This window comes from Dermacentor variabilis, chromosome 8 (genome assembly GCF_050947875.1).
Source record: "Dermacentor variabilis isolate Ectoservices chromosome 8, ASM5094787v1, whole genome shotgun sequence".
Lineage (NCBI taxonomy): Eukaryota > Metazoa > Arthropoda > Arachnida > Ixodida > Ixodidae > Dermacentor > Dermacentor variabilis.
In genome coordinates, this window is record NC_134575.1 from 94,656,956 (window position 1) to 94,684,739 (window position 27,784).

Here is a 27,784-nt window from a genome sequence, read left to right on the forward strand (position 1 = left end):
GTTATGAGCGCATAGCGAGTCCAATTTCTGAGATCGTTTGGCGATTGCGGCGCCCGTAGGCCTAACGAGACGCGTCGGCATAGCAACAAGAGGATGGTTGCTAATGGATTGCCTGGCTTGGATGCGTTTGGCACGAGGCACCCGATGGCGCTGTTTTATAACGCCTTCCTTACGTTTGCGTTCCCGCACGGTAAACTGAAGGTCTTGAAAGAACGCGCACCGCAACGTCCCACGAAGGTGATAACGTTTAACGTGCGTAAGGCGACAAACGCTATTCTAAAGCTGTCTAGTATTCGGAGCATGCGCATTGAGGACAACGCTATTTCTTTACGTACGTAATGTGCGTTTACGTTTGGTTGCAGACGCTATTCTAAAGCTGTCTATCGTGCTGTTCTTCAGTGCGTGATTTTTCAATTCTTATGTTTCCCCCTCCCATTTTTCTCTAGGCGAAGCTATATTGCCTCACTCGTGTCGGTTTCGATGTTGCCGTGCGAAAAAAGCCCAAGTCGCGCGAAAATAAACATTGCTTTTCCGGTTGAGTAACCACCACGCTAACGAATTCAGCCCCCTTCATACGCGCCCTTTAAAGCAGGGCTTTATATGCGCAAAGAAGTAGACGCAGCGCAAGGCGCGAGCCAATCACAGGCGTGCCCTCCCTCCAGAGGAGGGAATTGGTGTGTTCGCTGGTTCGCTCTTCTCGCGCCCGCCGTTTCCCGTCAGTTCAGGCCAGGCAGTCAGATGGGGAGGCCGCGCTTGGTTCATTCTGCCGAAGAGCAGGCTGCGTTGAAGGAACGGCAGCGGGAGTGGGCCCGTGAACCAACCTCTCCCCTAGGGTTGGACGTGCTTCGCGTGCACCCCTGTTCGCGATAAGGGACGCGTTTTAATTTCTTTTAAAGGCCCCCTCAGCAGGTCGGACCATTTTGAGCTGAGAAGCGCAGAGCATACAATGCGCGATAACAATGGTTTCTGCAAAGTATTACATCGCTCCGCTCCGCAGAAAGGCCTGCAATTTCAAGCACCACGCCGTTTTCCCCTCTCCTCGCGGCCGTCGCGCTCCAAGCTAGAGGATGACGTACACGTGCTAATGCGCCTGCGTGCACGTGTTTGTGGTGTGACGTCGGTCGTAGTGACACGTAACTTCGAGAATTATTCAAGGCAACACCTCTTATTTGTCTAATATGTCGCCTGAATAGATGAATTAAAGCTTGGAGAAATAATAGAACTCACAAACCGAATGTCCGCATGTTTTTGATTTACTTCGCACCGCAGCAAGGGCGATTGTTCCCACGTCATGCAATCGCGCGGGCAGAAACCAAAACTATGTCATTTTCCACCGTGTTCCAGCGCGGGATCATGCTCTGTGATCCGCTTGTGCCTGCCTAAGTATTCGTATAGCACTGACTCATACCCGTAGTCCGACGTCCTCATGCACAGCGCGCAACTTTGTGCGTTGCACGAAACGAGACAATCACAACATCTCGCGCGCGACGCCGTCAGCAAAAGTGCGCAGCGCCGCAAAAAATAAAAAGCGAGGAGAATAAAAGACGAAGGCCGCGCCCGTGATGTATGCGTCAAGCGATCCTCGAGCTCCGGTATTGGAGAACGCAGGGAAGGAACCTCGCTTGCGGAGGCTAGACGGGGCGAGTGGAGAGTCTCGCTTGGCAGAGGAGCTCGCCTCCTGAAATCATGGGTTGGCAGCATTGAAATACTTCTATCTGGGCTATTAATGAGCCGATTTGAAAAAAAAATTGTATCAAAACGCTCTCTAGAGAACACGCAACAACTTATAAAGTATAACGAAAATTTGCTGTGGTGCTTGGTGAGGGGCCTTTTACAGATGTAATTCCGGATTTCTTTTTTTAGTCTAATTTATTGGATGACTGTGTGGGTCACAAGGCTACTGCTATAACTTCGAATTCGAGCCTATCCACTGAAACATGAAAATGTAAACTGTTTTTCGTTTTGGAACTACCACATCCTGAAAAGCCTTGTGGTCGTCCGTATTTTTACAGGAAGCAGGCGTCATGCTCGCCCCGATGAAACTTCGCCGCCAGCTCTTTTGCGCGTATTTCATCTCTACGTGATTTGTTAATGTCAGGAAACGCAATAAATTTGTGATTTCAGCGTTATTTTGTCGTCACCTCTCTGTTCGTCGTCTTTAGTTGAGCTGGTTCTAATACTAACCGCAATTTGTGCCCACATCGCGACAGCAAAGGAGAAAGCGCAACGCGTTTGGGATGCTTCGAAGCGGTCCGATAGTTCATGTGCTTGCCAATCATGGGGGCTGAAATACCGTGCGTCTGCCACCGGAAGCTTTTTTTCGTGATGCGCATTTAAAAAAAACACACACACAAACAAACAACAGGCTTAGTTCGATGAAACTGCATTGTGGATGGGGAGAACGGATTCGGAGAGCGCGGTCTTGTAAACACCGAGTTTGGATGCCGCCCACGGTCGTAGTTCTTCCCACGCAGCCAAACCTTGAGTGGGAATGCTGCACCCGGTGTTGTGGCACCAGGTCCCGAGTCCTTTGCTGGCTGGAGACGCCACCGAGGTTTGAAGTGGCCTCGCAATAAAGGGTGCGTTCCTATAGAGCTTTTCGCTCAGGCTGTCACTGACTGTGCCGAAATAGGAAAGGGAAGCATAGTTGCAGAAAGAAGGAAAACCGTTTTGTTTTATGAATGCTTACATTTAAGAATAAGCACATCTCTTTGGATTGTGGCATACTTTTAACTCTCACTGGCAATTTCATCTGTGCGACGGGCCAACGGACTTACCGCCCTCTTTCTTTCTGTTTCAGCTATAGTAATCCAGACGATATCATGTACCTCAGACTGGGCTGAAATCAGGATTGCTGATACATCAGTGAGGCTCCGTGCAACGTACGTTAACATGGGTGTAGGCTCTAACAGTCATTGATAGAGTTGAAGAGTGAGACGCTGTTTTTCGATTGTTCAAGTTGTAATTAATTTGTTTTATCTGCCACGTGTCGGCATAGGAACGCTTGCCTATAAACATATCCTTATCTATATGGTCTGCCTCGCTGCATGTGTGCGTTTGATCATCGCGGCCGATCAACACACGAGAGACTACACGTTTCAGCAAAGAATGGAGAGCCAAGATGAAGAACCGACGACGAAAACGTCACCAGCACGCTGGTGATTTAAATATTTTGGTTATTCACTGCATAAACATTTATTTTGTTAAAGGAGTAAGCGAACAAAAAACTATGCGTTTTTACAGCAAGTTTGACGGTGGTTGTTCAAAACCGGCTCTAACTTTCGAAACCAGCCTAAAGCGAATGCGACTCTAAAACTATTGGATTGAATTCGTACGTTGTCCAAAATTGGCCTAAAGTAATTGTTAAAATGCTGTTTAGTAGAATTTCGTTCTTTTTTAATTATGCTCTTCCGATTCCTTCGGCAAAGAATGTCCACCTCTTCGAATAATTCAGCTGAGCGAGTATGGCTAAATTTGTGGTATATGACAGGGCTATTTCCAAAAAAAAAAAAAATCAATAATGGCTCCAGAAAACCACCGGTAAATTATTAAACATTGCGCAAGTCAACTTCAGCGAATTAGCCCAGTAATCACGGTTATAACTTGGCATCCACTAGCTTCCCCCGTCTTCTTCAAAATGGCAAGATTCCCGCTCAGGAAGTTGACACGCGAGTGTTCCTTTATCAGCACGAACTAATAGGAGGATCGCATTAAATATACCGACCGATCTAGTCTCGTAAACCAATGCCGTAATTTCTCGGCCCGAGCGCCTCCTTTCAACAGATTTGCAACTGAACGTGCAACACAGTCACGTGGTCGTTCGGTAGGGATCTGGCGCGATCAGCCATGCTGTCTTGGTGTTACCGCAATCTTCTATTACTTTGTACAAGAGCACACCTATGTTCAAGTAATACTCTTGCTTGGGCTAGTTGGTTCATGCTTGAATGAGTAAAGGCAAGGCGCAAAGGACCAGGACTGAAGAAGGACACAAACGACAGGACCGGCACCACGCGCAAGCTGAGACGGCGATTAGGATGACGCACAAAACGGCAGGATCGGTGCGAAAACTTAGTTGAAAGCTTTGCTCTTTGGGCTGCGTTGTGAGGTTGCGGAGATGTTCAGCTTTTTCTCACAAAGCTGTTACGCTGGTAACGCGCATGCCATTCGTGACCTGAAAGTACACTCTTAAAGAAACAAGCTAGCACCCTTTGGGGCTCATGTTGCCACAAAACAACAATCGTCATCTGCCTCGCCCGCATTTCGTTTCTTTAGCGATTTACTTTCTTTAACTCCCGGTACTTCTAGGTCACGAACGACATGTACGTCTACAGCGTGGTATAGCATTGTCGGCAGGAAAGTAGCGAGCGCGCAGCTTTCAAAAAACGAAAGGCAAGCAATGCAGATGACAATTATTGTTTTGGGACAACGGAGGACGCAAAGGGTGCAAACGTTTGTATGAGTGTACACGGCACGCAGCATTAAAGAAAGGAAAGCACGTAAGATGATGAGAAAATTACTGTGGGACAAAGACACACCCGGATGAGCGTAAACTATTCTTATAGTATAGAGTAGAGTGATATATCGCGTGACACCGACCTTAAATTTAGCGCAGTTAACCTATTATTTCTTTATTCTACTCATACGCCAGCTTACTTTACCCCTCCTCCTCTATTTTTCTATTTGTCGAAACGCTGGCGCCAGCGACCTGCTTTTTTCCGATCTTGTTGATCTACCCAAGCCTGCATTGTCCTTCTGTGAGCCGCGTCGTGTTTGGTCACCAGTTCATAGAGCCAATAAAATGTCTTGCTTCTTGCGTCCAAAATGTGGTGGCGAGCAAAAGAAATGGCTGAACTGCACTACGGGACACGATTTTCTATGCGCGTTTCGATTGTAAGCGATATGGCGACGCAGGTGATGGCGGCCTATCCATCTGCCGTGGCCCTATCGGATGCGGACAACGACACCATCTTCGACTGCCTCCTCACCCACCGAACTGACATCGACTACGAGGCGAAGAAAGCCACGTTTGTCTGGTACACCGGAGGATTCGGCGATGTGCCCAAGTAGGAGTCTTCTAATACATAGGACGTCTCTCTCTCTCTCTCTCTCTCTCTCTCTCTCTCTCTCTCTCTCTATATATATATATATATATATATATATATATATATATATATATCCCTCTCTCTCATTCTTTCTCATTTTCTATATATTTTTGTTTTGTTATGTGTTGAAGTTACATAAACGTTCACACCCGCTACGCGTGAGTTCCGCTGCGAACGCTAATTAAGAAGTTGCTATTGGCGCTGTTATGTTACCAGGATTAATGGAATAATGCTGTAATAGATCAAGCCTAGCGACACACCTAAGTTGATACTTAAGACTCAGAACGGAACGCGAGTTTTTTCAGGAAGCGTCATGTGGCGAAGGGGCAGCAGAGAGAGACAGTAGCGCCATCTAATGGTTTTCCGAATGTAATCTGTCGGAAAGATCCTGGATGCATCACCGGCTTTAGAAAAGTGTTCATGTGCTTTAGCTGGTGCCTAGAAAACTGTGGTTGAGTAAAATTTGTGAAAAAAGTTACAACAACAATGAGTAGAGGCGAAGAATGAGAGTTCTTACCTACGACTAACATTTTTATCATTGCTTTAGAGGCGAAAAAAAGTGAAGAACAGGGTCAGCATAGTCAGTTCATCATTCTGCCGCAGCCAACGTTACAAACATCTTTTTTGAGGTAGGAATAATGGCTGTTCTTTGTTTTACTAAGACAGGCCAATCATTGAAGAGTACATTACAAATTGTTCCGGTAGCACCTACATTTCATAGCTTACTTCGGCACGGCTGACGGCCGTTATGTTACAGGGACCACATTTTGTAACGACGCATTTAATAGTTCAATTATTTGGTCCCGTCGTGACGGGTAAGGTGTTGCCGCGCAGCCGCTGTTGTCGGGATCGGCCACCCGACACTACATGTGACAAAAAATAATAGCGCAATATTGCCGCATTGCAGTGACGATGAGGTGCCAATCGTTGCCGAAACTCCAAGTCGCGATTCTAACTATTTATTTCTTTTAGTGGGTGCACTAGCGGCCCAGAAAAACATGTGGAACTCAAACTTACTTGTTACCCCACTCAGTGGTCAGCCAATAAAGGTGGTTACCGAAAAAAGCTAAGCAATGTACGCGCTTCAATACGTTCGTTACAGAATACGAAACAGCATTATCTTATTTCGATCTTTACGGAAATGGCGTTGACCGTAGGTGGAAATGGTCATGCTGACGTCACATTACACTAAAATTACGCTTAGAAAGAGGGAGAGAGGAATAAAATAAAAGGCAGGGGAGGTTAGCCACACCACAACATCCCGTTTGCTACTTTGCGCTGGTGGAGGGGCCAAAGGAAGAATAATAGATAAAGGGAGAGAGTAGAAGGTTACCAGAGCACAGCAAATGCGCGGAGAAAAGAACACACGCACTCCGAAATATGTTGTAGTTCGAAAAGGCAATGGTTTGAATGAAGAGCACCAGCCTTTTTTCTAGCAATCTGTAGAATTTCGATTAATAATAATAATCGCGCTGGTTGTTTCGAGTCCTGTCACCTCAGCGCAGCAGCCCGGTGCGCTAAGCATTCGTCCATGGACTACCCAGTTACCCGCGTAAGCGGGAAAATGGTTAGATACCAACATAAATAGATAGATACAAATATATATGCAACTATAAATAGTTCGCCCCCAGAAAGTGCGTGAAGCACCCTGAGAATGCTGGCCCATTAAAATCTAACTGCGCGTTCGGAATTCCTTTGAAGACAGTCCCATATGAATCTACAACGTTTGGTCACATTGAAGTTTTTCGGGGCCGTGAACCACCAAAATCTTGCACGAACAAAATTTACACGCCAAAGGAATGCCTCGGCGTCACTTCGAACGACAGGCATCGTTATAGAACATTTCAAAATAATTACAACTCAAAGTCACAAACATTGCTTGCTAAATATAGATTTGGCCCCTTTGCCCAGACATCGTATACTAATTGGAAAGAGATACAGTATCACATGCCATTTTTATTTGTCGTAAAAGACGGCGTGAATAATTAAAGAAAAAAGTTTACAATACTACAACTGTTCAGAGAAGCTTGGCCATACGTACGATTTAAGCAATCGTGATATTCTATCCCAATATAAGAATACAGTCGAGTGGCTCTATAACGAAATGACCTGTATAATGAAGGAATAATTCTGTGCCGGTTTTATTGTCTGCCGTGCGATCCTCGACCTTTACAATGTAGTGACCTGTATAACGAATGATCTCGGAGGCCTTAAACACTTCGGTGTGAAGGCGTCTGGCTGTACGTGGTGTAAAAGCACCAGGTTTAGACGTAGCAAAGCCAGAACACACAGGGGAAATGGCAAAATCGAACCATAGTCTTTAGTACGGAGCGGTGCCTGTAGGATACATAAATAACATTTACTGCGTGCGGAGCACACATATTCATTATGTATTGCTATAATTTATTCTAATCAACATTGATATGGTTGATTAGGACTTTGCAGCACTTGCTTGGAAAGAATATGTTAGATAGCGACAAGGCGTATTTTACTGGTGTAAACATACAACTAGTAATCACCACTGCTTTGCTGTTCTTAATATTTCCAAGGAGTTGAAGTTAGCTTGTTCACTCGAGGAAAATATTTCCGGAACAGCTCGTTGGTGTTACCGCTAATTAGCGCTATGGTAAAGGCCGGAGTTCAAATGCACATGCGTGTACAATGTATTACACAAGGTGTTCTTCAATTCGTTTTGTTAGAAGATATATCCGCGCTTGGTTCTCCCAAAATATTATCGAAATAATTTTATGGAGAATAAGGATTCCATTACGAGGGCTATTTATCACTAACGTAATCACGCTAGGGGCTATAACTTTCATTATTTTTTGGAAACAGCATGTGCTATACCTAGTATCCAAAGGAAAGCACTGTTGAGGACAGGAGATTTTTTTTTTCCTCCTTCCAGTTTCATTAAAATTGCTGCTGTACACCACATACGCCCGCCCCCAGTTATAGTATGCTTCATCTGTCTAGGACTGACATGAAGCCACTATATGAAAGAAAAAGTTCAAGCAGTAGAAAATAAATATTTCCCGTTTCATTACAGCTAAGTACTATCGCACTGCTGGTGCTACAGTAATAAAAACCACCCTACACTCTTCGCACTCCTTTACTCTTTCTCCGCAGGAAGGAATCACGAATTTCCCCTTTCTCATAAAATATTGGAATGTGTACCTGTTTATCTTTTTCCGGTGACCGCATTTCACCGGTTAACAAATGTTAACAAATAACGACGCAGGACATGCCTGCGTGTATCGGAAGTTTCCTGATTATTATGGCTAGTTCTACCCGTTGTCTATTGTCACCGAACCTTGTGTAATCTGACTGTATGCGGGACACCAGTTGTGCAGTACTTTCTGGTAGGCCCGCGGGCACCAGCGATTATCGCGGGAACCTTGGACGAGTCATGCATTAAAGCCGACGCGCTTGACCCTCTGGTTAGACTTTGACGATCGCCGACTGTGCTCGCCGTTATTGTACGTTAAGCGTAACCTATCTTTGTGGGCATAGGTTTGCCCATTAGAGAGTTAGTTCCGTGACAATATAGTCTCAGAAGGCGTCTCTCCGCTCCCTTTGGATCAGTCGGATTCTGTTCGTCGTAATCTGATCCTAACGTTAACGATGCGCGTCATAACGCCGTCGCGTGCTTGCAACCGCTCCTTCCTAGGACTTCGGTTGGTAGAAATAACCTACCTAAGTCATTAGTAAGTAGCAGTCACCGCACCCACTTTAAGAATGCATTAACTCACGTAAAATAATACAGTATCAAACGAAGTACATTATTACGCCTTAGTTGTGGCATTGCTTGTTATAGCGTACTTCTGTAAATTTATTTACTCCGTAATGTATAGTTGCTCGTGCCTGTTGTTTTTTGAACTATCACCGGGTTTCCTTTTTATGGCTTGTTCTGTTCTTTACTGTGCACTCATGTTTCCAATAGTGTGGTCTTAATTCCTGCATTGTATTTTCACCCCTATACGATATACTAGGTATACCTCGAGAGTTTTATAATAAATAAATAAATAAATAAATAAATAAATAAATAAATAAATAAATAAATAAATAAATAAATAAATACAACTTGAAGTAATATTGCCGTTGTAACTATATATTTATTTATTTAGCACATACTGTCAATCCAACTTGCGGATTGTTACGTTATGCACCTAACGCTTACTTTGCTACCACCTATGCGTGGAAGAAATGACCGTGGCGATAGAGTAAATAAAAAAAAGCTTGAATTCACAAATAGGTGTCATAAAAGAAAGTTAATAAGTTATTTGATGGACAGACGTGAGTCGAGAATACTAATTTTGCGTGACCATGCAGGCAAGAGATTCCGTTCGTCGTGACACCTGGACCTACGCGTGGGACCATAGATATGCTGGTGGGAGACGGTGAGTACTTGAAGAAATTGCGCACAATTGCGAAGCCACTTAATAGATGCGGTGCGTGGGAATTCATTCATGGTATACCTAATTTTATAACATCTTTGAGCAAAGACAAAGGGGACAAACGCAAGAAGTTGACATTATTGTGGATACTTATGTGCATGGTCACTTACAATGTAAAGTGTTATTTTTTAACTTCACACACATTTCTTTTATTGTGATAGCAATCATATGGATTCCCAAGGCACGCTTCTGCCGTCACGGTCGCCATGATGTCCCGCGCAAAGTCCAAGGGCGATAACACAGTCGCGGCTCGTAAATTGTACGTGCCAGTGAAAGCGTGCGAGGGTGAGCCGAGGATGGCGGCTCAATCTCTCGCGCGCAAGGGTAGAAAGCGCGGACGAAGCGCACAGTCTTCCATCGCGCGCAAGGGACAGGGCTGAGAGTAGGGTTGGGGCCGCGTTCATGCTCCGGCTGCTGCTGCGTGTGGCGCGGCCGCGCTGGCCCTACCTTGAAAGCGAACAGCGACGAGTACAGAGTCTAGGAGCGCGGAGAGCTGAAAGCGTATTGTGCGCTGTGTTCTCGACGCTTTGTTCGCGTTAAAGCGAGAGACAGCACGAAGGTCCATTCGCACGCTAAAAAAATTGCAGCTTTGCCTTTCAGGCAAAGCTGCAATTTTTTTAAACAAAAGAAATTTACTCGAATTAGGTCGCTACGGATGAATTATCTGCCCACGTGGACATCACTTGGAAGAAAAACGAGAGAAGCTCATTCGCTATTCAAGAATAACTACAATGTACCACTTTTTAGTTACAATCTTGACTGTACATATCTATACCTCACTGTTGAAGGGAATCATCAGAAAAGCACAGTTCCATACTTGCAAACTAAGGAATCACCGTGTAAACCAAACTCACTAGCGACAAATTATTCATTCAATTTTCCTAATTACGCACATGGCACCGCAAAAGGCGGCTCACCGTCAAACCCCTCTGTGACGTAAATGGTTGCTGCAGCATGAAGCTGTCACTGCGCTTCCTCCTTCCCACAAGCTGATTCCGATTAAACGTATAGACATTGCTTAGTCACTTCAGCAGCAGTCGCGGGACGTACGGCGATGAGTACGCTACAAGGTGAACACGCCAGCGCGTGGCCGCGCATCGAAGGAAACCTGCTCATGTGAAGGAACACCAGATCCGCGTCGTCTGCTACATTTTTCATTTCAGGTGGGTTAAAGTTGCGTGCGATGAATCGAACTGCACTTGCAGCAGTATCGCGCGAGCAGAGTCCTAGTTGCGAAGCTAGTTTGAATGTCGCAGGTAAACGGCTGGTGGATGCCCCACCCGCGGGCGAATGAACTGCATAGACTACAACAAACTGCGCTCTCTTGAGGGAGAGATATTTCATTTCTTTCATGAACAGCTGGACGTACGTAACGAGAGGGACCAAACGGATTTTGCGCGACGAGAAAGCTAACCCCGACATCTACGAATTAACCTCATTCAGACTCGAGTTGGTGAAACGGCCGGCGTTTTACGTGCTGTACCAGAACACAAGGCTGGCTTCCCGCGGCAGAAATTTGCTCGCGTAGACGAATTTTCTTCAATACAAGACAGGCTTGGCGGAGTAAAACATACGACACGAAGGCAGACGACACGGGGCCACGCCTTCAGGCATGAGTGCGCATGTGCAGGCCTGCTTTGATGCGCGGCCACGCTGTCTGCGCTTGCATTGGGTTTTACGTGCCGAAACCACGATTTGATCATGAGGCACGCCGTAATGGGAGCTCTCAGGATTCATTTTGATCACCAGGGGGATCCTTAACAGGCCCCCAATGCACGGAACAGGGGCGTATCTGCATTTCGGCCCAATCAAAAGGCGGCCGTCGCGGCCGGTATTTGATTCCGCGACCTCCTGCTTAGCAGCGCAACACCATAGACCCTAAGCTACAGTGCCGGGTTCGCCCTCGCATGTTCACCACACTGATCTTTACTGTAGAAGTCAAAACGTAGTACAGATCAGTGGCTTACCGTAACTGCGCGGTAGCGAATTATTGCGTCATATGGGAAAACATTACACCACCCAACTACACGCGACCTGCCGCTCGAGGCATTTTGCGTGTATCCGCGGGCTTCTTTCACGCTCGGAAAAATACTTTTATGTAGCACGTATTGAGTAACAGAAAGCTCTATAGGGAGGTTTCCATGTCGCTCTACAATTTTCTCATTGACACTTTTCATCTAATTGAAACATTCTAGAAGTTGATCAGTTAATTAAGACTAATTATCTAATTCGACGGAATGAAAAAAAATAATTTGAGCATCGGCAAACAGCATTACCTTGGCTCCGTCCAGCTATGCGGCACTTGCATATTTTTAAACTCTGGCTGAAGTTAGGTGGCACAGCCTGTATATCAATGTATACCCTATGTTGCTTTTAGGAAAGACAGCCAAGTGAGATTTCATGACAAAGAAAACGGCCAGCAAAATATTTTCCTCTGCAATGTATAATCGTCAACACTAAGAATAATGTGCGTAAAAAGTCCGACAGATTATAATTTAAGGTACCAATAAAGTAGCCTGGTCATACTCACTTTGCAACTTCCTGACGCGTAGGGAAAGCCGCTGTCTAAACGCGAGGTACCGCCACCATGCTAGACAACTTTGTTTGTTCAGTTGCTACACAGCAGTCCGCGGAATTTGAGCTTGAAGCGATATGAACAACACAGCAGCAGCAATTTCAGCCACACGAATTTTACGCCAGCTTTACGCTAACGACGGCTGTCTGTCGTGGCGTATAGTTCATTGCTAGACGAGAGATAGCACCGCAGAAAGTGCTTAGTCTTAACACGTATAAAGCTTTTTCCTTTCAGATCCAGACGTGAAGGAGGGCATATTCTACTACTTTGACAACAACTGCGTCGTGATGGACATCGAGTATCACGGACATCGTAAGTTTCATCCCCAAAAGGAACATGGTAAAGGGTCGCCGGGAACATGAAGACGAATACCCGCTTGAGCTGTTGGTTTTCCATCCTGGCGTTAACAGTGCAAAACGTAGACGCGACACGAGACAAGAAGACGACACAAGTGCTGTCTTATTTCAAAGAAACGCGGCTTCTTACACCTTTGCCCGCACGTGTCACAGACTCGTCCATTCCACATCATGTGAAACACGCCCTTTTCTGCACTCAAGACAATGATTGTACGTGCAAAGGATTGTACAGCGCTTCTACGTTTTGAGCTCTTAACACCAGGATGAAGACGAAGGGATCGACATTGGTCACCTGAGTGATCAAGCCTTGCTTGATCAACGGTAGGCGAATTAGGGAAGGCTCGTATTATTCCCATCCCCAGACAGCCTCCATAGCTCCATAGCTTCCTGGTGCGATAGATTAATGGATGGAGAAGCAAGAGATATTCTATGGTACGAGTTCTACAGCGCGAAAGGACGACGCTATACAAACTACCGGCGAGGACTGGCGCTGGCCTCATCTCCTACACTCGTGCCATATATCGTAATTCCCTCGTTCAAGAACTGTTAAAAAGGGAGCCCGTAATATAATACCGAACACCCAGAGGGTGTTCGGTATTACGAATGCTTCATATTGTTAAAAATGCGAAAGCTACGCGTAGAGCGCGAGCGCTAAAACTCTTTTGTGCGAGCAAAAGAGTTAGACTCTTCTTTTATCTTTTCACTGGGCCTTGTACTGCTTTGTGTGCCTGCAGCGTTTCCCTCAAGGTCACCGGCTTTCAAGGTCGCTTAAGGCTTTCGCCTGATAAATTTGGTACATTAGAGCCTGGGTGGGAGTAGAGCGCGGGCTTCGGGTGCACGGGGCGGGCGCGTTTTCCCGACGCCACGGCTGCTTCGCAGTTTCCGGCTGGCTAAAAGTGTGCCTAGTGCGCCGGTCATTACGCACGTCACGTCGCAGCCATTTGGCTGACTGAACGTGTGACTTAGTGCGTGTGTCATTGGGCACGTGACGGTGCAGCCAATGGTGAGGAGGTGGTGCCACGTCATGAGTGCATGAAATGAGAGCATTCGTGACGTTTCAAGGTTTACAAACGGTATAATGCTTTCGCGTTCTCACACGTAAGCGTTCTAAAGTGTCTCTGCCGACTTTTTTGGTACGTTGAAGGAGGGTCGGTCAACTGTAATCGAAAGACATGTATAATCGTCGATTCTAGAAGCAGTGGAAAGTGAAAGGAGGTTCTCACGACCCCTGGAATGTTTTAGATTGCCTAATGTGGTTAAACTCACATAGGCGAGGCTGGCTGAAGCAGGTCATTTTAGGACAAAGGAGATAAGAACCTGAAAATATCTTTCCACAGATGAAAATGTGCGTCATGTTTGCATTCTGATTCCATTGGTCAAAAAGTATGCAGACATCAGCAAAAATACCGTCATTCTGGCAAAGACCACTGCAAGGGTTCGGCGTGACCTCATTCCATAAAGTTACAGCACTTAATGTCCCAAAACTGCCGCTGCGTTGTTACGTTAAACGCTATAACGGGGGCTTTCCGAAAGGACTCACGCACATGCGATAACAATGTCAAAACTTAGGGGGTATATCAAATTCAAATTCAAATTCAAATTCAAATTTTATTTTGCCACCATGGTACAGATGATGGCGGGGACCCGTAGTAAAAGCTGCCGTTGGACAGCTTGACAAGGCCACGGGCCCCCACTTTGACAGCAATACAGTGGTTGTTTTCTTTCCCTTTTTTTTTTCCCCTTTTTCCTTTTTTCCACACACACGAAAAAGAAAAGAAAATACAGGAAATACAGATAACAAAAAAAAAAAAAAAAAAAAAAGGTTAGGTGTAGTGTAAAAAATACTCGAACAGTTTGTGGCGTGTTGTGTTTTGGAGATCAATATCGTTTTGTGCGAGTTTGTTAAGAAGTCGTGGTAGTTTATTTTCTAATGTTTGATTACCATAGAAAGTTCTGTATGTTTTTACGTTCCATTGTGCTATGTTTCTTGTGCTGTACATTGCATCTCGTTTTTCTAAACCAGCTAATTTTGATAGAAAAGATATGTTCTTCAACACCTCGTTTTTCACACACTTGCTCAGACGATAGTCATAAAGTTTAGTAATTGGTAGTAAGTTATACTTTAAGAAAAGTGCGGCCGTATGGTAGGTATGCGGAACATTTTCAACAATTCTTAGAAATTTTTTCTGTAACAAGTGTAGTTTCTGAAGATTGCCTGCTGTTGTTGCACCCCAGGTTAAATGGCAATAGCTGAAATGCGATTGTATCAATGAATTATATAGCATTAGCATTACATTTCGCGGTAGTATCTCACGGTTCTTGTAAAGAAGACCAATAATACGTGAACATTTATTTGTTACAAAGCTAACATGATCATCCCATGACATTCTTTCATTAAATAATATACCTAATGTTTTAAATGAAGGCACAACTTCTAAGGGTACGGACTGAAGGAATATATTCTTAGTGAGACGGACCTTCTTGTTTCTACCTCTGAAAACAACGACTTTAGTCTTTGCTGTGTTAATTCGCAACGCATTTCTGCTACTCCAGTTTTCTATTTGCCTCAGTGCATTGTTTGCAGTATCTGTGAGTTCGGCTGCATTATCTCCGGCAAGAAAAATACTGGTGTCGTCAGCATAGATGATAAATTTAACGAATGGAGTTGCATGTACAATGTCATTGATGTAAAGATTAAACAGAAATGGACCCAAAATGCTACCTTGTGGAACGCCACAGCCTACAGATTGCATATCTGAGAGGAGACCATTTATTGCTACTGCCTGTTTGCGATCCATGAGGTATGACTGCACAAGCGATAGTGCATGGCCGCGGAAGCCACAACGCTCAAGTTTACGAAGAAGTATTGTATGGTTTAATAAGTCGAATGCCTTCGAAAAATCAAGAAAAATACCAATGACTATCCTATTATGTTCGAGTTCGTTCAATATATATTCTCGTTGATCTAATAGTGCAAGTTCAGTAGAGCGGTGCTTACGGAAGCCATACTGAGCTGCTGTTATAATTTTGTGTTTTTCTTCAAACTGCAAAAAGTTTCTAAGTATTACTTTTTCTAGTAGCTTAGAAAACACGGGTAAGATAGATATTGGCCTGTAATTCCCGAGCTGGTTTTTATCACCCTTTTTAAAGATAACTGTTACACGTGCAATCTGCATTTTACGAGGAAATACAGCGGTACTGACACAAAGGTTTAAGATATGCGTGATGTATGGTAAAATAAGGTCAAAAATATACCGTATAGGCTTTATCTGGAGGCCATCAATATCAATGGATGTGCTATTGTTTAGTTCGTGGAAGGCTGTCATTACATCTGCTTCTTCAACCGGTTTGAGAAATATAGTGTCGCTTATATGAACGACATCACTGAGATTGTTATGTGGGACTTGATTTCTAGAAGCGCAAATAAAGTGCGTATTAAACGTATCTGCTAATTCTTTTCCAGTTATACTTACACCATCGATATTTAGCATATTTAATTCACCTGATTTGCTGTTTCTCCCCAAAATTGCGTTTAGCCGCTTCCACATAATGTCGACACGACCACAAGTTGACGTGAATTGATTTGTGTAATAGGCGTTTCTGGCTTTCTTGAGCTCAGTATTCAAGCGGTTTCGATATTTTTTAAACGCTGTCAGATCACATTCAGCTCTCGATTTAATAAACTTATGATATAGGATGTTCTTTGTGTTTATCTTTGCCACCAACTCCGGTGTGACCCATGGTTTGCGACTGTGACGCCTTTGTTTTTTTGTTAATATTGGGAAACAGGCCTCGTAAATCGGCTTCAGAATACCTAAGAATGCCTCGTAAGCATTATTGGCGTCATTTTCTAAAAGGACAGGCCTCCAGTTGTTCTTTTCTACCGAGTTTCTAAATGTCGACAGTGTTTTTTCAGATATAAGTTGGAAAGAATATGTTGAACTACGTTTCTTTTTAGACATGTTTTTAACACACATAAATATTGGCAAGTGATCGCTGATGTCAGAAATTATTACTCCAGATGTGATCATACTAGGGTCATGGTTAGTGATAAACAAATCGATCAGCGATGAAGACGTGATCGTAACACGCGTTGGCATTTTGATTGCATTCAGAAGTCCATGTGTTCTAAGCAATAAATCTAAACTCATTTGGGATGCATCAACCGATAACATATTAATGTTTAGGTCACCACCAAGGACAATGTTTAAATGCTGACTGGTTGCAAATGAAATCAGGCTTTCAAGAAAATTCAAGAATATGGCTACGCAACCCTTTGGTGGACGATAGCACACTACAAAAATAGTGTTGTTCAAACACATTGTTAAGATTTCATATTCTTTCACAGAAACTGTGAATCGCTCTAATATTTCAGGCCGCCACTTCTTCTTAAATGATATGGATACGCCACCACCAATACCAGCGTAACGATTCAGAAAAAATGTCTCATAACCAGGAATTCGAAAGACATCATAATCACTTGTAGACCAAGTTTCGCTGATCATGATAGCGTCAATGGGAACATTTAGTTGTTGAAAGAAAGTGTCGAAATATGCTTCTTTACGTCTGACAGATCGAGCATTGATATGAAGACATTTGAATGACGTCTGGAAAACCGGGCCAAGGTAATCTTTGAAGTTCTCTGGGAGTAGATAATTCTTTTCTGTTACAGTCTGCATTTTTGGCAGGAAACAAAAATAAAAAATCAATTCTCCCTTCTTATTGCAGCTTGCCAAGGTCGCAAGAGTGCTGCACTAGCATTGCTGACGCGCCATCAGTCTTTCTTATCAGAATCTTGCCGTTGCTGTGCCAGACATACTTGTACTGATTTGTTTTTGCCCATTCTTTCACTTCCCTCAGCAGTTCTCGATTTCGCCTGGTCAGGTTTTCCAACATGTGAACATTGGCATCCGCAGTGGTCAACTCCCGCCTGCTAGCCCACCATTTGTCCCTCATGCTCTGTCTCGCGAAACGGCAGATGATGCCAGGCACTTTGTCACGCTTTGCCGGCAATCGATGAATTGCCGTGATGTCGTGTTCTGATAGCTGGGGCAATCCACTTTCACCGGCCAAAGCATTAAGTTTGGACAAAAGATTTTCGCCTTCCGTTTGTGGTACACCATGAATTTCTAAGTTCAGTTTCCGGTTGCGCCACTCGAGGTCATCGAGTTGGACACTGAGCGATTCAAGCTGCTCTTTGTTCATTTCTGTTTTTGCGAGCCTAGTCTGGATTGCTTTAATATCTCGCTCATTTTGTTCTGTGCGCGTCAACAGGTCTGTCATCTGTTCGGACATAAACTGCACCGATTGCTCAATTCCATCGACAGTTTCTTTCAGTGGCAACAAAACATCAAGTTTTCGGTTAATCTCCTGAAGTACGACCAACATATCTTCTACGGTCAACGGTGCTTTTTCTTTCTCATCCTGGTTAACATGTGAGGTTGGTAGCCTACATTTCGGGCATTTCCATTTCTGGTAGGTTGATTTCTTAGATTTTATTGTTGCCTCCGACACTCCTGCGCAGCTTCCTACATGGTACGAAAGCTTACAAGTCATGCAAGATATACTCTCTTTGGGATCCAAGATTTCTTGTTCACACTCAACACACTCCATACTGACATAAACAAGGTTCGCTCCTTTGGCAGCAGCAGTGGCAGCAACACAATAACACCCCCCTTAAAAAAGCCACTAACCTGTAACAGTATGCAGGAGCATTTAGGCAAACGCTCTTCCGAACACTGCTGCTGCCAAAGTGCCGTCTTGGATGCGATGCCGTAGCTTTATAGCAGATGCGTCGATGCAAGCGCCACGCCAGGTGATGCCAGCCGGTGACGTCCGTCCTTGATAACTCTTAGTTGATAACCGGAGTCGAAATGCAGCCTCAGAAAACGTGCGCTTCTCGGCTTATAGTGGTGTCGTCCTAGGATCCAGGGTTATCTGTAACAGTATGCAGGAGCATTTAGGCAAACGCTCTTCCGAACACTGCTGCTGCCAAAGTGCCGTCTTGGATGCGATGCCGTAGCTTTATAGCAGATGCGTCGATGCAAGCGCCACGCCAGGTGATGCCAGCCGGTGACGTCCGTCCTTGATAACTCTTAGTTGATAACCGGAGTCGAAATGCAGCCTCAGAAAACGTGCGCTTCTCGGCTTATAGTGGTGTCGTCCTAGGATCCAGGGTTATCTGTAACAGTATGCAGGAGCATTTAGGCAAACGCTCTTCCGAACACTGCTGCTGCCTTACATGCTTAAATGCATTACAAGTGTATTGGGATTAAAATATTGCAATGACATTTTTTTGACCGACCAATTGTACAGGTAGCATGAAAAACCCGAAAAAATCAAAACGGAATCTTAAAATATTTTTCCAGGGCATTTTGTATAAGACTGTTGCGCAAAATTCCATAAGATTTAGTACACACATTTGTGAAACGGTTTTTCATTAATGAGTTGTTCTTGCAGCAGCGGCGTTGCCCAAAAAATTTGAGGAGGGGGGGAGGGCACGCACTTGACAGCGGTAGTGGCTGGGCAGGCGGGTGCTGTCGCACGTAGGTTTGTGCAAAGCACCTCTGGTACACATAAATTTCAAGAGCGGGAGGGACGGAGGAGGGACCCGGTGACTCCCCCCACCCCACCCTGGTTACGCGTCTGCCCTGAAGTACGAAAAATACAATTTGGCAGAACCCATCTCGCGATGGCTGTCGACGGTAATGCGCTTAGCATTGAGTCAATATAGCGACACAACGTATCTCCTCTGTCGAAGCGAGTCATGTATGAGGTGTGTACTGCAGCGGGACTCCTCTCTCGTTTGTTTCCGCGCGCGCTACGCCCCATAGTGACGCTGCCGAGAAGGCCGCACATGGCCTCTTAGATGCGTGGTGCGCCGTTGCGTGCGAACGCTGCGTGTAGTTCCCTGTGGATCGTTGAGAAAGGGCACATGTTCAGTGCATTTGTGGCCGAGCTTGCTACACTGTCGGTCTGCTGTGCTCGAGGAAGCTGTATGAGGTAGGCGCGACTCTGGCCAGCACGGGAGAAACTTCAAATATTTTCTACTGGTACGCTCAGCTGGTCAAACCGCTGTTCGTGTAATCGGCTGGTCGAAATGCCGGAGTTCTCTGCCGCACTTCCCATTTTATTCCCACTGCACACTTGGCGCCATCCAGTGGCAACGCCGTAAAGCCTGCGCTCGGCGCAGGTTAGTTCCGTTGAGCGGCAGCGAAATTAACAGATTCTTTTCGTCGTTAGACAGCGGCACACTCCAAGTGGTTGAAGAGCAGATCAAACCGAGTGGCACGTAGAGGGTGCTCCAAGTGAGCGTGAAAGAGGTCCATTGAAGTGCGGTACACGCACATGCCACATATACAATGCCGTATCTCCAGTGACTCATGTCGGCGTCAGAGACGTTCGTTGAAGAGCGGCACATAGGTGCGCGCTGCCACATACCTAGTGACGCAAGTCGGTCCGACGATTGGTCTCGATCCGTGAACCCTCAGCACCAGCACAGCCCTACGACGCGCTGTTCATTCGATCATGGCTTACCCAAAGACCGATGTTTGGGGAGGGGGGAAGCGGTTAGTGACGTAGATAGATAGATAGATAGATAGATAGATAGATAGATAGATAGATAGATAGATAGATAGATAGATAGATAGATAGATAGATAGATAGATAGATAGATAGATAGATAGATAGATAGATAGATAGATAGATAGATGGCCTTCTTCGCAAAGACTTCCTTTCGCTTAACGCCACCTACTTACTGTCGCACGAACAATCTCCGACGCAGTATTTTGTCAGAAAGCCGCCTACTCGTCCGCCGAAAGTACAAACGATCGAGTTTCATACAATAATTACTAGAGGTAAATCTGGCCAGTGTCTGCGGGAGCTGCAAGCGGGTTGGTTCAGCCAGCCTGGGAATAAGACTATGTACATATATTTGCGTAAATTTTACCCTCAGGCTTCAAACGGCTTTGTAAACTCACTATTATAAGCACAGTACTTTCTCATAAATAATTAAACAAATACCTATAAAATTATCCCACCGCAGGATTCGAGCCCTACTACAGAAGCCTGATATTGCAACCATGACGCCACGGACTACTTTCTTAGCAACAATAATTACACACGTAAAAACCAGGTCACTTGGTCCTAATTAATACTATTACATAATTGAGCTAGACTGAACTAATTTAACAGGCCATCAAGGAGGCCATCACAGACACCAAACCGTCAAACTCCTGAAACCACCCGACAACTAGGTCTTGCCTCGCAGATGTTGCATCTACGCGGGCATTCCTGACATCCAGCTGGGTTTTCCTCAGGCTGCTCATGCACAAAAACAGTATAATGTCAGCCGGCACTCAAGCTACGTCTGCACATAGCAAGAAGCGAATGCCGAAAGGACTTATAGGCAGTTCTTTTCTCAGAGTTCGTTTCAGAACGTCCCACAGGAACACGGAGTCATGGCAATCCAAGAGTACGTACTCAATATTTCATGTTTGTTAGATACAATGAATATATCATATATAGCATATGATCATAACAAAGAACCCTTTGCTTTGTAGCCATGGCTTCACAGGGAGAGTGCCAGAACGCAAGCGTAAAAAAATGGGTTTCGCTGAAGATGTAACAGGCATTTTCTTTTCACTTGTTTCAGCACATTGTGTTCAGGTCTTAAATTGGACATCTTGCTATATAAAGGAAGCGGCAAGAAAACATCAAGAAGATGACGATAGAGTTTCTTATGCGTCACGGAATGCAAAGATTCATTCGAAAAGTGAGCTTTCAGTAAAGAAAATGACAGAACAGCTTTGTCTCAGTTGAATAACAGCGCGGAGAAATACATCACTTTGATCCCGTAAGCAAAAGCACCTACCAACAACCTGTCTTAAATATATGTTTTAAGACATGTCATATATATATATATATATATATATATATATAAACGACAGGAAAGGGGGTTAACCGAGGGGCCCGATTTTTATTAGTCAAATCATAAGAAGCCAGTATATATATATATATATCGCAAATTCTTTATGAAATTTATACACCGAAATTCTTGCCATAAAAACATTTGTAGTACATAATTCACTTTTGTCACTAAAAGCAAATTGCAAGCAATAGCAATTGAGAACGTGCGAAAAGTATGCCCACCCCACTTTTCTGACTGATCTTTAACGCCTCTTCTGTCTTCAACCTAATGCTCAGCACTTTCACGATAATGCTGTAATGGCGCCCCAATATATTTTCTAGGGGTAATGCTCCAGCTATGCAAGAAAAAAATTGACAGGCACTTCGCGTGTGAATTTGAATGTGAAAGCCTAATGACTTCTCTAAGTTACCTTACATTAAAAAATTACCTTAACCACCTTGCTCTAATTTCTATCAACATTAATCCACCTTAAACCACTTTAATACACCCTAATCCAATTTTAGGAGTGGGGCAGGTTGGTTTTTTGTGCGTGGGCCACGGCGTCCGTCCGGTACTGCGGCTATTCACCGTGGGATTTCGCCGCGCCATCCGCAGCAGGTCCAGCGCCAGCAATGTGACGTTGTCACTTGGTCACCCCGGTTCCGGTACCATTGGATGGTAACGCCGGACGGACGCCGTATTTTTCACCTCATGGTGCATATAAGGCTTCCCCCTTTAAATACGTCCGCAGGCCTGCGTGGCACACACCGCGCAGTCACAGCGTAAGCTGGGTGAACGGTTCCATAGGAGCTCTATTGTCGGCACCACGCACTGCTGGGTCTTCGCGGCGAAGCCGCTTCGCGTCTTTTTCACGAGAACGATCTGAACTGTCCGTCCGGCGTCGACGGTGAGCTGCGGCTTGCGCTGCTCTCGGCGCAGCGGTCTGCTGCGCCCGATGTTGCCTGGTTTAAGCCGGCCCCGTAGTTCCGCGATTCGCTTATTCAGGAGCGGTTCGTACATTGCGAGGAGGCGCCATAACGTGAACCGCAGAGTAAACACAGGTATCCAGGCGACGTGGCGCACATGTCACATTCCTTGAACCGTGGCTCCGTACGTTGTTGTCCGTGATGATGATAATGATGGTGTATTGGCAACCCTTTCAAAAGGGCGTGCTGACCACCATCTTTACTTTGGGGGTACGGTACAGGCCAGTGGTGGCGACAAATAGTCACCTAGCCTGCTTGAGTTGACCAGGTCCAGCTACATGCCGCATGTAACTGCAATATGCGGCTGCTACATGTCGGGACACCTGCTGGAATACAGAACTCTAATGCAAAGTGTGTACGTATAGACGCTACGCCGCGCGCATCTCACATCGCAAGGCTAATGGCACGATATGTGCGATGTTAATGATGATGAAGATGATTTATTGGCATGCCCTTTGAGACACAACACTGATGTAGCCACCGAGCCAGCTTCATTTGACAAATGGCACTATACGATGCTTATGATGGTGATGAGGATAATTTGTTGGCGTCCCCTTTGGAACGCGGCAGTGATATAGTCACCTAGTCAGTTTAATTTCATCAGGTACGCAATATATATTTTTTCTAGCATTCTTGTATAGATCTCCTTAAACTTCCTTTTTTCGTCAAACCTTATTTAATTGCCTTGTGCCGCTACCTGTGCATCTGCTACATGGCGTTATACCTGGTGTAAAAATAAGCAGTTGCAATGCAAAATGCTCACGCATCGACGCTACGCCGCACGCCTGTCATATCGCGTGTCTGCTCGCGCGCTTGAACGCGTTTATAGGGCATTTTTCCGCTGCGTGCTAGCAAGCGCTGGCGTTGCTCAGTGGTTGAGTAGTTGACTCCCACGCAGAGGACCCGAGTTGAATCCCAGCGGTAACTGTGTATCTTTTTTTTTTCTTATTCCCGGAGATAGCTGCCACGGACACCGGACACCAGCGGCGGCTGCGGCGGGCACCGTCGACAACCGAAACAGTTATTGGAATGCGCCCACAACAGATTACGCTGCAATACTCAGGTGCCTGTGGCCAGCTGGCGTGACATAAGCCTAGACACTCAGTCCAGCTGACAGCACTTCCGGATGCGAACACGTTGAGATGCTTGGCACGTCTCGATTTGACCACCTCGAAGGCTGAGCAGCTGCAATTAGTAGCGATGCGTGTCCATGCGGAATCCTGAATTTATACAAGTACACATGGCTTTTAAATTTATTACCATGAAGGCAGATAAAGCATAATGAACAAAGCCACAAGAATCTCTCAAGCTACAAGCGCGAAGAGTAGTCAAGTTCATGTACTAATTACCAGTTCTATGGTGGACGAACGATCGCAGAACCAGTGTTCTACATAGAGTTCCAGGAAACTCTGTGAACCAAACTATGCTTAGAATTTTCTCGACAAGCCAACGCCGCACTCGACATCGGGGCATCTGCGTCGCTCAACATAGGTTTCCGTATGCAAACGCAACAATGTCTGGGTGAGTTCATTGCTGGTGTTACCGGGAATATGGAAATTCTGCGACCGTACCGCGCCCTAAGAAACTGCTCAGTGAGGACATACGGAGACGTCGGAATGGGGCAACGAAATGTGCACGCAACGCAGCCGAATAACGCAGGCGAGAGCTTGCGCGGCCAAGCTACGCGGGGGAAACGCAAGCAACGAGAGAATTGCGTCTGACATTTGAGAGAGAAGCTTCTCAGGAGGACGCGTTGGAACGAAGGCGAGCATGTCGGCGCGGGCAATTTACGCGAGAGAGTGAAAGAAAAAAAAGCCCTAAAGCAACATTTCTTTCTTTTACAAAACACAATATTAGTAGAGAAAAAGAATTTCTTGGGGAGATCGTCATAGTGTGCGCATTATTCTTTGGAGTTGCTATATGACAATTCCTCAGTGGGGAGTTAATGTCCCGATCACTTTCTGGGCGGGGGGGTGGGGGATCACGCACATGATCGGGGCGAGTGCGAGGGGTAACGTTACTGTTGTCGCACATCGTTTCATGCCGTGTAGCCTGGTACGCAGAAATTCAGGGGTGAGGGTGGGGGGTGCCCCAAACTGGCTACGACCCTGATAAGGAGCGAGCTCAAGTGTCATCATCATGCATTTGCTTAACACTGCATACGATGTTGCGTTGTCACGTATCTACAATTTTTTACTGATGTCCGTGTCGTTCTTTCTTGCAGAGTGTATTCTTTGGACGCAGCTGCACCTGATACACAATGTGCCTGCGGTGTGCCGCGAACAGTTCGCCGACACCTGCGGAGTAGTCATTAATCCGCACAGAAGAGACCTTTGTTCCGACGACTAGGAAGACTACTTTAGCGCTCCGGAAAAAAAAAAAAAGACTACCCGCGCATTCTGCATGGTGCGGGTAAATACGAGGTGAAACAAGGCGTTTATATAGTAGAGGCAAAGGCCACTTTGATTCTCCATAGAATGTAATTAAACGTGCTTTAAGCAATCTTCTGTCGAAGTTTTTTCGTTTAGTTATCAAACTTTCATACAATGCATTTCAAGAAGAAAATGGAAGTATATGGAAAAAATTGCCGTTGTAGTTTTTCAGAACAACTAGAAGCCATCTTATAATGCAGCGGTTGCACGAAGCGAACCTGAAGCTTCTAAATTGCAATCAATGGCGTGTGAAGAAAGGCTAATTTATAGGAAGCTCGATTTCACGGCGTATAAAACATTTTGCACGGCTTAGGTGGCAGGCCTTGAAGATGTGGCAGAGAGGGTGTGGCAAAATGCAGGAGGAGAAGAAGAGAGAACGCAGACAAGACGGAGAACAGGAAAAAGAAAGAAACAAACATATTAATTTCTGAAAAAGCGCCATCCTATAGTTTATACTCAAAGCGTTTTTGGAACTTCGGTTTTTTATCGACAAGAGAGTATCCTGCAGGTGAAATCACTTAAATATGAGATTGTCATTTACACCGAAAGGCTTATTTGAGACCAGATACATAGAGTACATTACCTTAAAGGAAGCAGGCGCAGTAGGAATACTGCGTAGTCTTAGCAACAGTCGATCAGCAATGCGCCGGCATGCCCTCATTATGATCTATTGCACGTATGTTCGCCCGCTAACAGAATTCGGCTGCGTTATGTCTTCTGGCGGACTTTTACTGCCAAATTCTGCGTCTTGTTCTATTGAGTGAGAGGCATTAGGTCTTGGGCTTCCTAAATTTGTCGCGAACTATATATATACAGAAAAAACACGCCTGCTTAATCATGCAGTTTTATATCCTAAGGTAGCAAAAATTCCACAAAAACGTGTATGTCCACAAAGGAAGTCACAGTCTGCTGTAATTTTCCAATTGGCCTCACTCTTTAACCATCAGTACTCTCGCTTTCGTTACCCTAAAGTTGTTTTCCTACGAAAACAATTGGATCCATAAAAGTTCACCTATGCGAGGTGGTCTTACTAGATTAATCGGTTCAAGTCGCTCAAGTTGAATTTGATAATATTTTTCCAAGCAGTGAAAAACATTCGCCCTATCAATGCCTCCAGGGTATTTTGGAAGACCACCCTTCACACCTAGCTACAAAGACCGTAATAGCGACCGTCTCTGAAGGAAAGGCAGGTGTTGGCATTGTATCACCACATCTAAATTGGTATTTTTCCGTTAGGCTACCGAACTTCTCACCAATCTTTAAGGCGGAATTATTGGAAATTGTCTTAGTTTTACGCAAATTACCACCATCTCTGTCATCAGCCGTAATCTTAACTGATTGCGTATCTGTCTGCTCTTCACTAACCACATACAACTTATCAGATTCATTATAAGCAGTATATTCTCGTGTCCCAAGACACTAAGTTACGTCTCGTTCGTTTAGTGTGGGTGCCAGGCCACAAACGTCTAACCATAAACGACTATGCAGATGCTGTGATTTACTTTTAACTAGCGTCGGCATTCATCACTACGGCGACATTCAGAAAATATACTACTACAAATAACATTACGAAATCATTGTTGGCAACATCTGATTTTCGGCGTATCAATTTTCATTAGAACAACAAATTGTGCTCCACAAGAAAAACTTGTACCAGCGATTGCGAGACTTTGGTGCCGTGTTCACCCACTGAACTTTTATCTTCACAGGTATGGTCCGGCTATGCCACCTTTGTGTCCTTAATGCAATGAGAGTGAGACTCAACAACATTTCTTATTAGCATGTCGAAAATTAAATATTAAAGGGGAAAGGTTATTGGAAGAACCCTTCCGAAACATTGACTTAAATTTGACTCTTCTGGATTTTTTTTCCCTTAGGGAAAGTGTACTTGGTTCTGGCCGCAGGGACATTTCTGAAACCGTCTGAAACTTTCAGCGCGAGAGAAAAAGAAGTGCATGCTAAAATTGTTGTTCTTACTTCTAACGCTCATATAATTTTTGTTGCAATATTTAAGTCTTTAAGCCTTCATATATTTAGCAGTTGATATTTCACAAATACAAGTTACTCATTTCCGTTCACCTTATTTCCTTTAAAATATAACCGTCGTTTCACCGCCCGATTCATGGTGGATGCCCGAGATTGGTGTTGCTGCATTTCACTAAGAAACAAGAACAAGATTTGTATCGAAGGTACCGTGGCATTCGAAAGCTTTCGCTGCGACTCTGGTTGTTTGGCCAGATTTTGGGCGGTATTAGGCTTCTATAGTCTTACTTTCGGTGCCCTCATTTATTATTTTGCCTGCTTCACCTTAGGGTGATGCCTGAAAACTCCCTTTGGAGTTTTTTTCTCTTTGCACGGCCTCTATTCCTACAGGTCAATTGACATTGAATTTGTTGGTGTGCAGTGGTATGAACAGCATACAGATGACTCTGATCAGTTTGAATGAAGGCTTGCTACGGCTGACCAACCATCGGGCTATCCAGAAAGCTCTACATCCGACTGCCTCTTCAAGCCAGGCCAAGGGAAGCATTCTCGGACAATCATATTCGGCGACACTATCCCTTTCGCCTAGCTAGTGCTAAACCAACCAATAAGCGTGCACTGAAAGTGATATTGACCTAACCGACCGTCCGAGAATACGTCCCCATCAGGGAAGTGAGACAGTTGGGCCGCGGAGTCACCGCGTCGAGGTCACCAGCGCAGACATGTGTCGCGGTTTTGCCCAAGTGTACATCATTTGCGTCATGGCCGGAGAGGGTGTCGCGCCCCAAATCGGCCGGACGCTTCTTTGGGTGCTTCCCTCGAAGCAGCCCCCTTCACCAGCGCCAAGACGGCGACAGGAGTGCCCAACACCGACTGCGACGGGAAAGCAAGCAGCTCTCTTAGACGCGACAGCGTACGCCGCCTTCCCTTGAGGCAGTAACAAGCGTGAACTGTTTCGTGGAAGGAGCGCGAACGAACTTTGTCCCCA

General features: G+C 45.1%; 1 protein-coding gene across 1 annotated transcript in view; it reads left to right on the forward strand.

The window, feature by feature from the left end:
- LOC142591193 (uncharacterized) overlaps window positions 1-24,883 on the forward strand; it is a 40,994-nt gene extending 16,111 nt beyond the window's left edge. Inside the window, exons 2-5 of the mRNA XM_075703558.1 lie at window positions 4,912-5,063; window positions 9,432-9,499; window positions 12,366-12,443; window positions 24,606-24,883. Coding sequence (XP_075559673.1) covers window positions 4,912-5,063; window positions 9,432-9,499; window positions 12,366-12,443; window positions 24,606-24,730 — 423 coding nt within the window. The 3' untranslated portion in view covers window positions 24,731-24,883. The remainder of the gene's footprint in view (window positions 1-4,911; window positions 5,064-9,431; window positions 9,500-12,365; window positions 12,444-24,605) is intronic.
- Window positions 24,884-27,784: the final 2,901 nt, after the last annotated feature.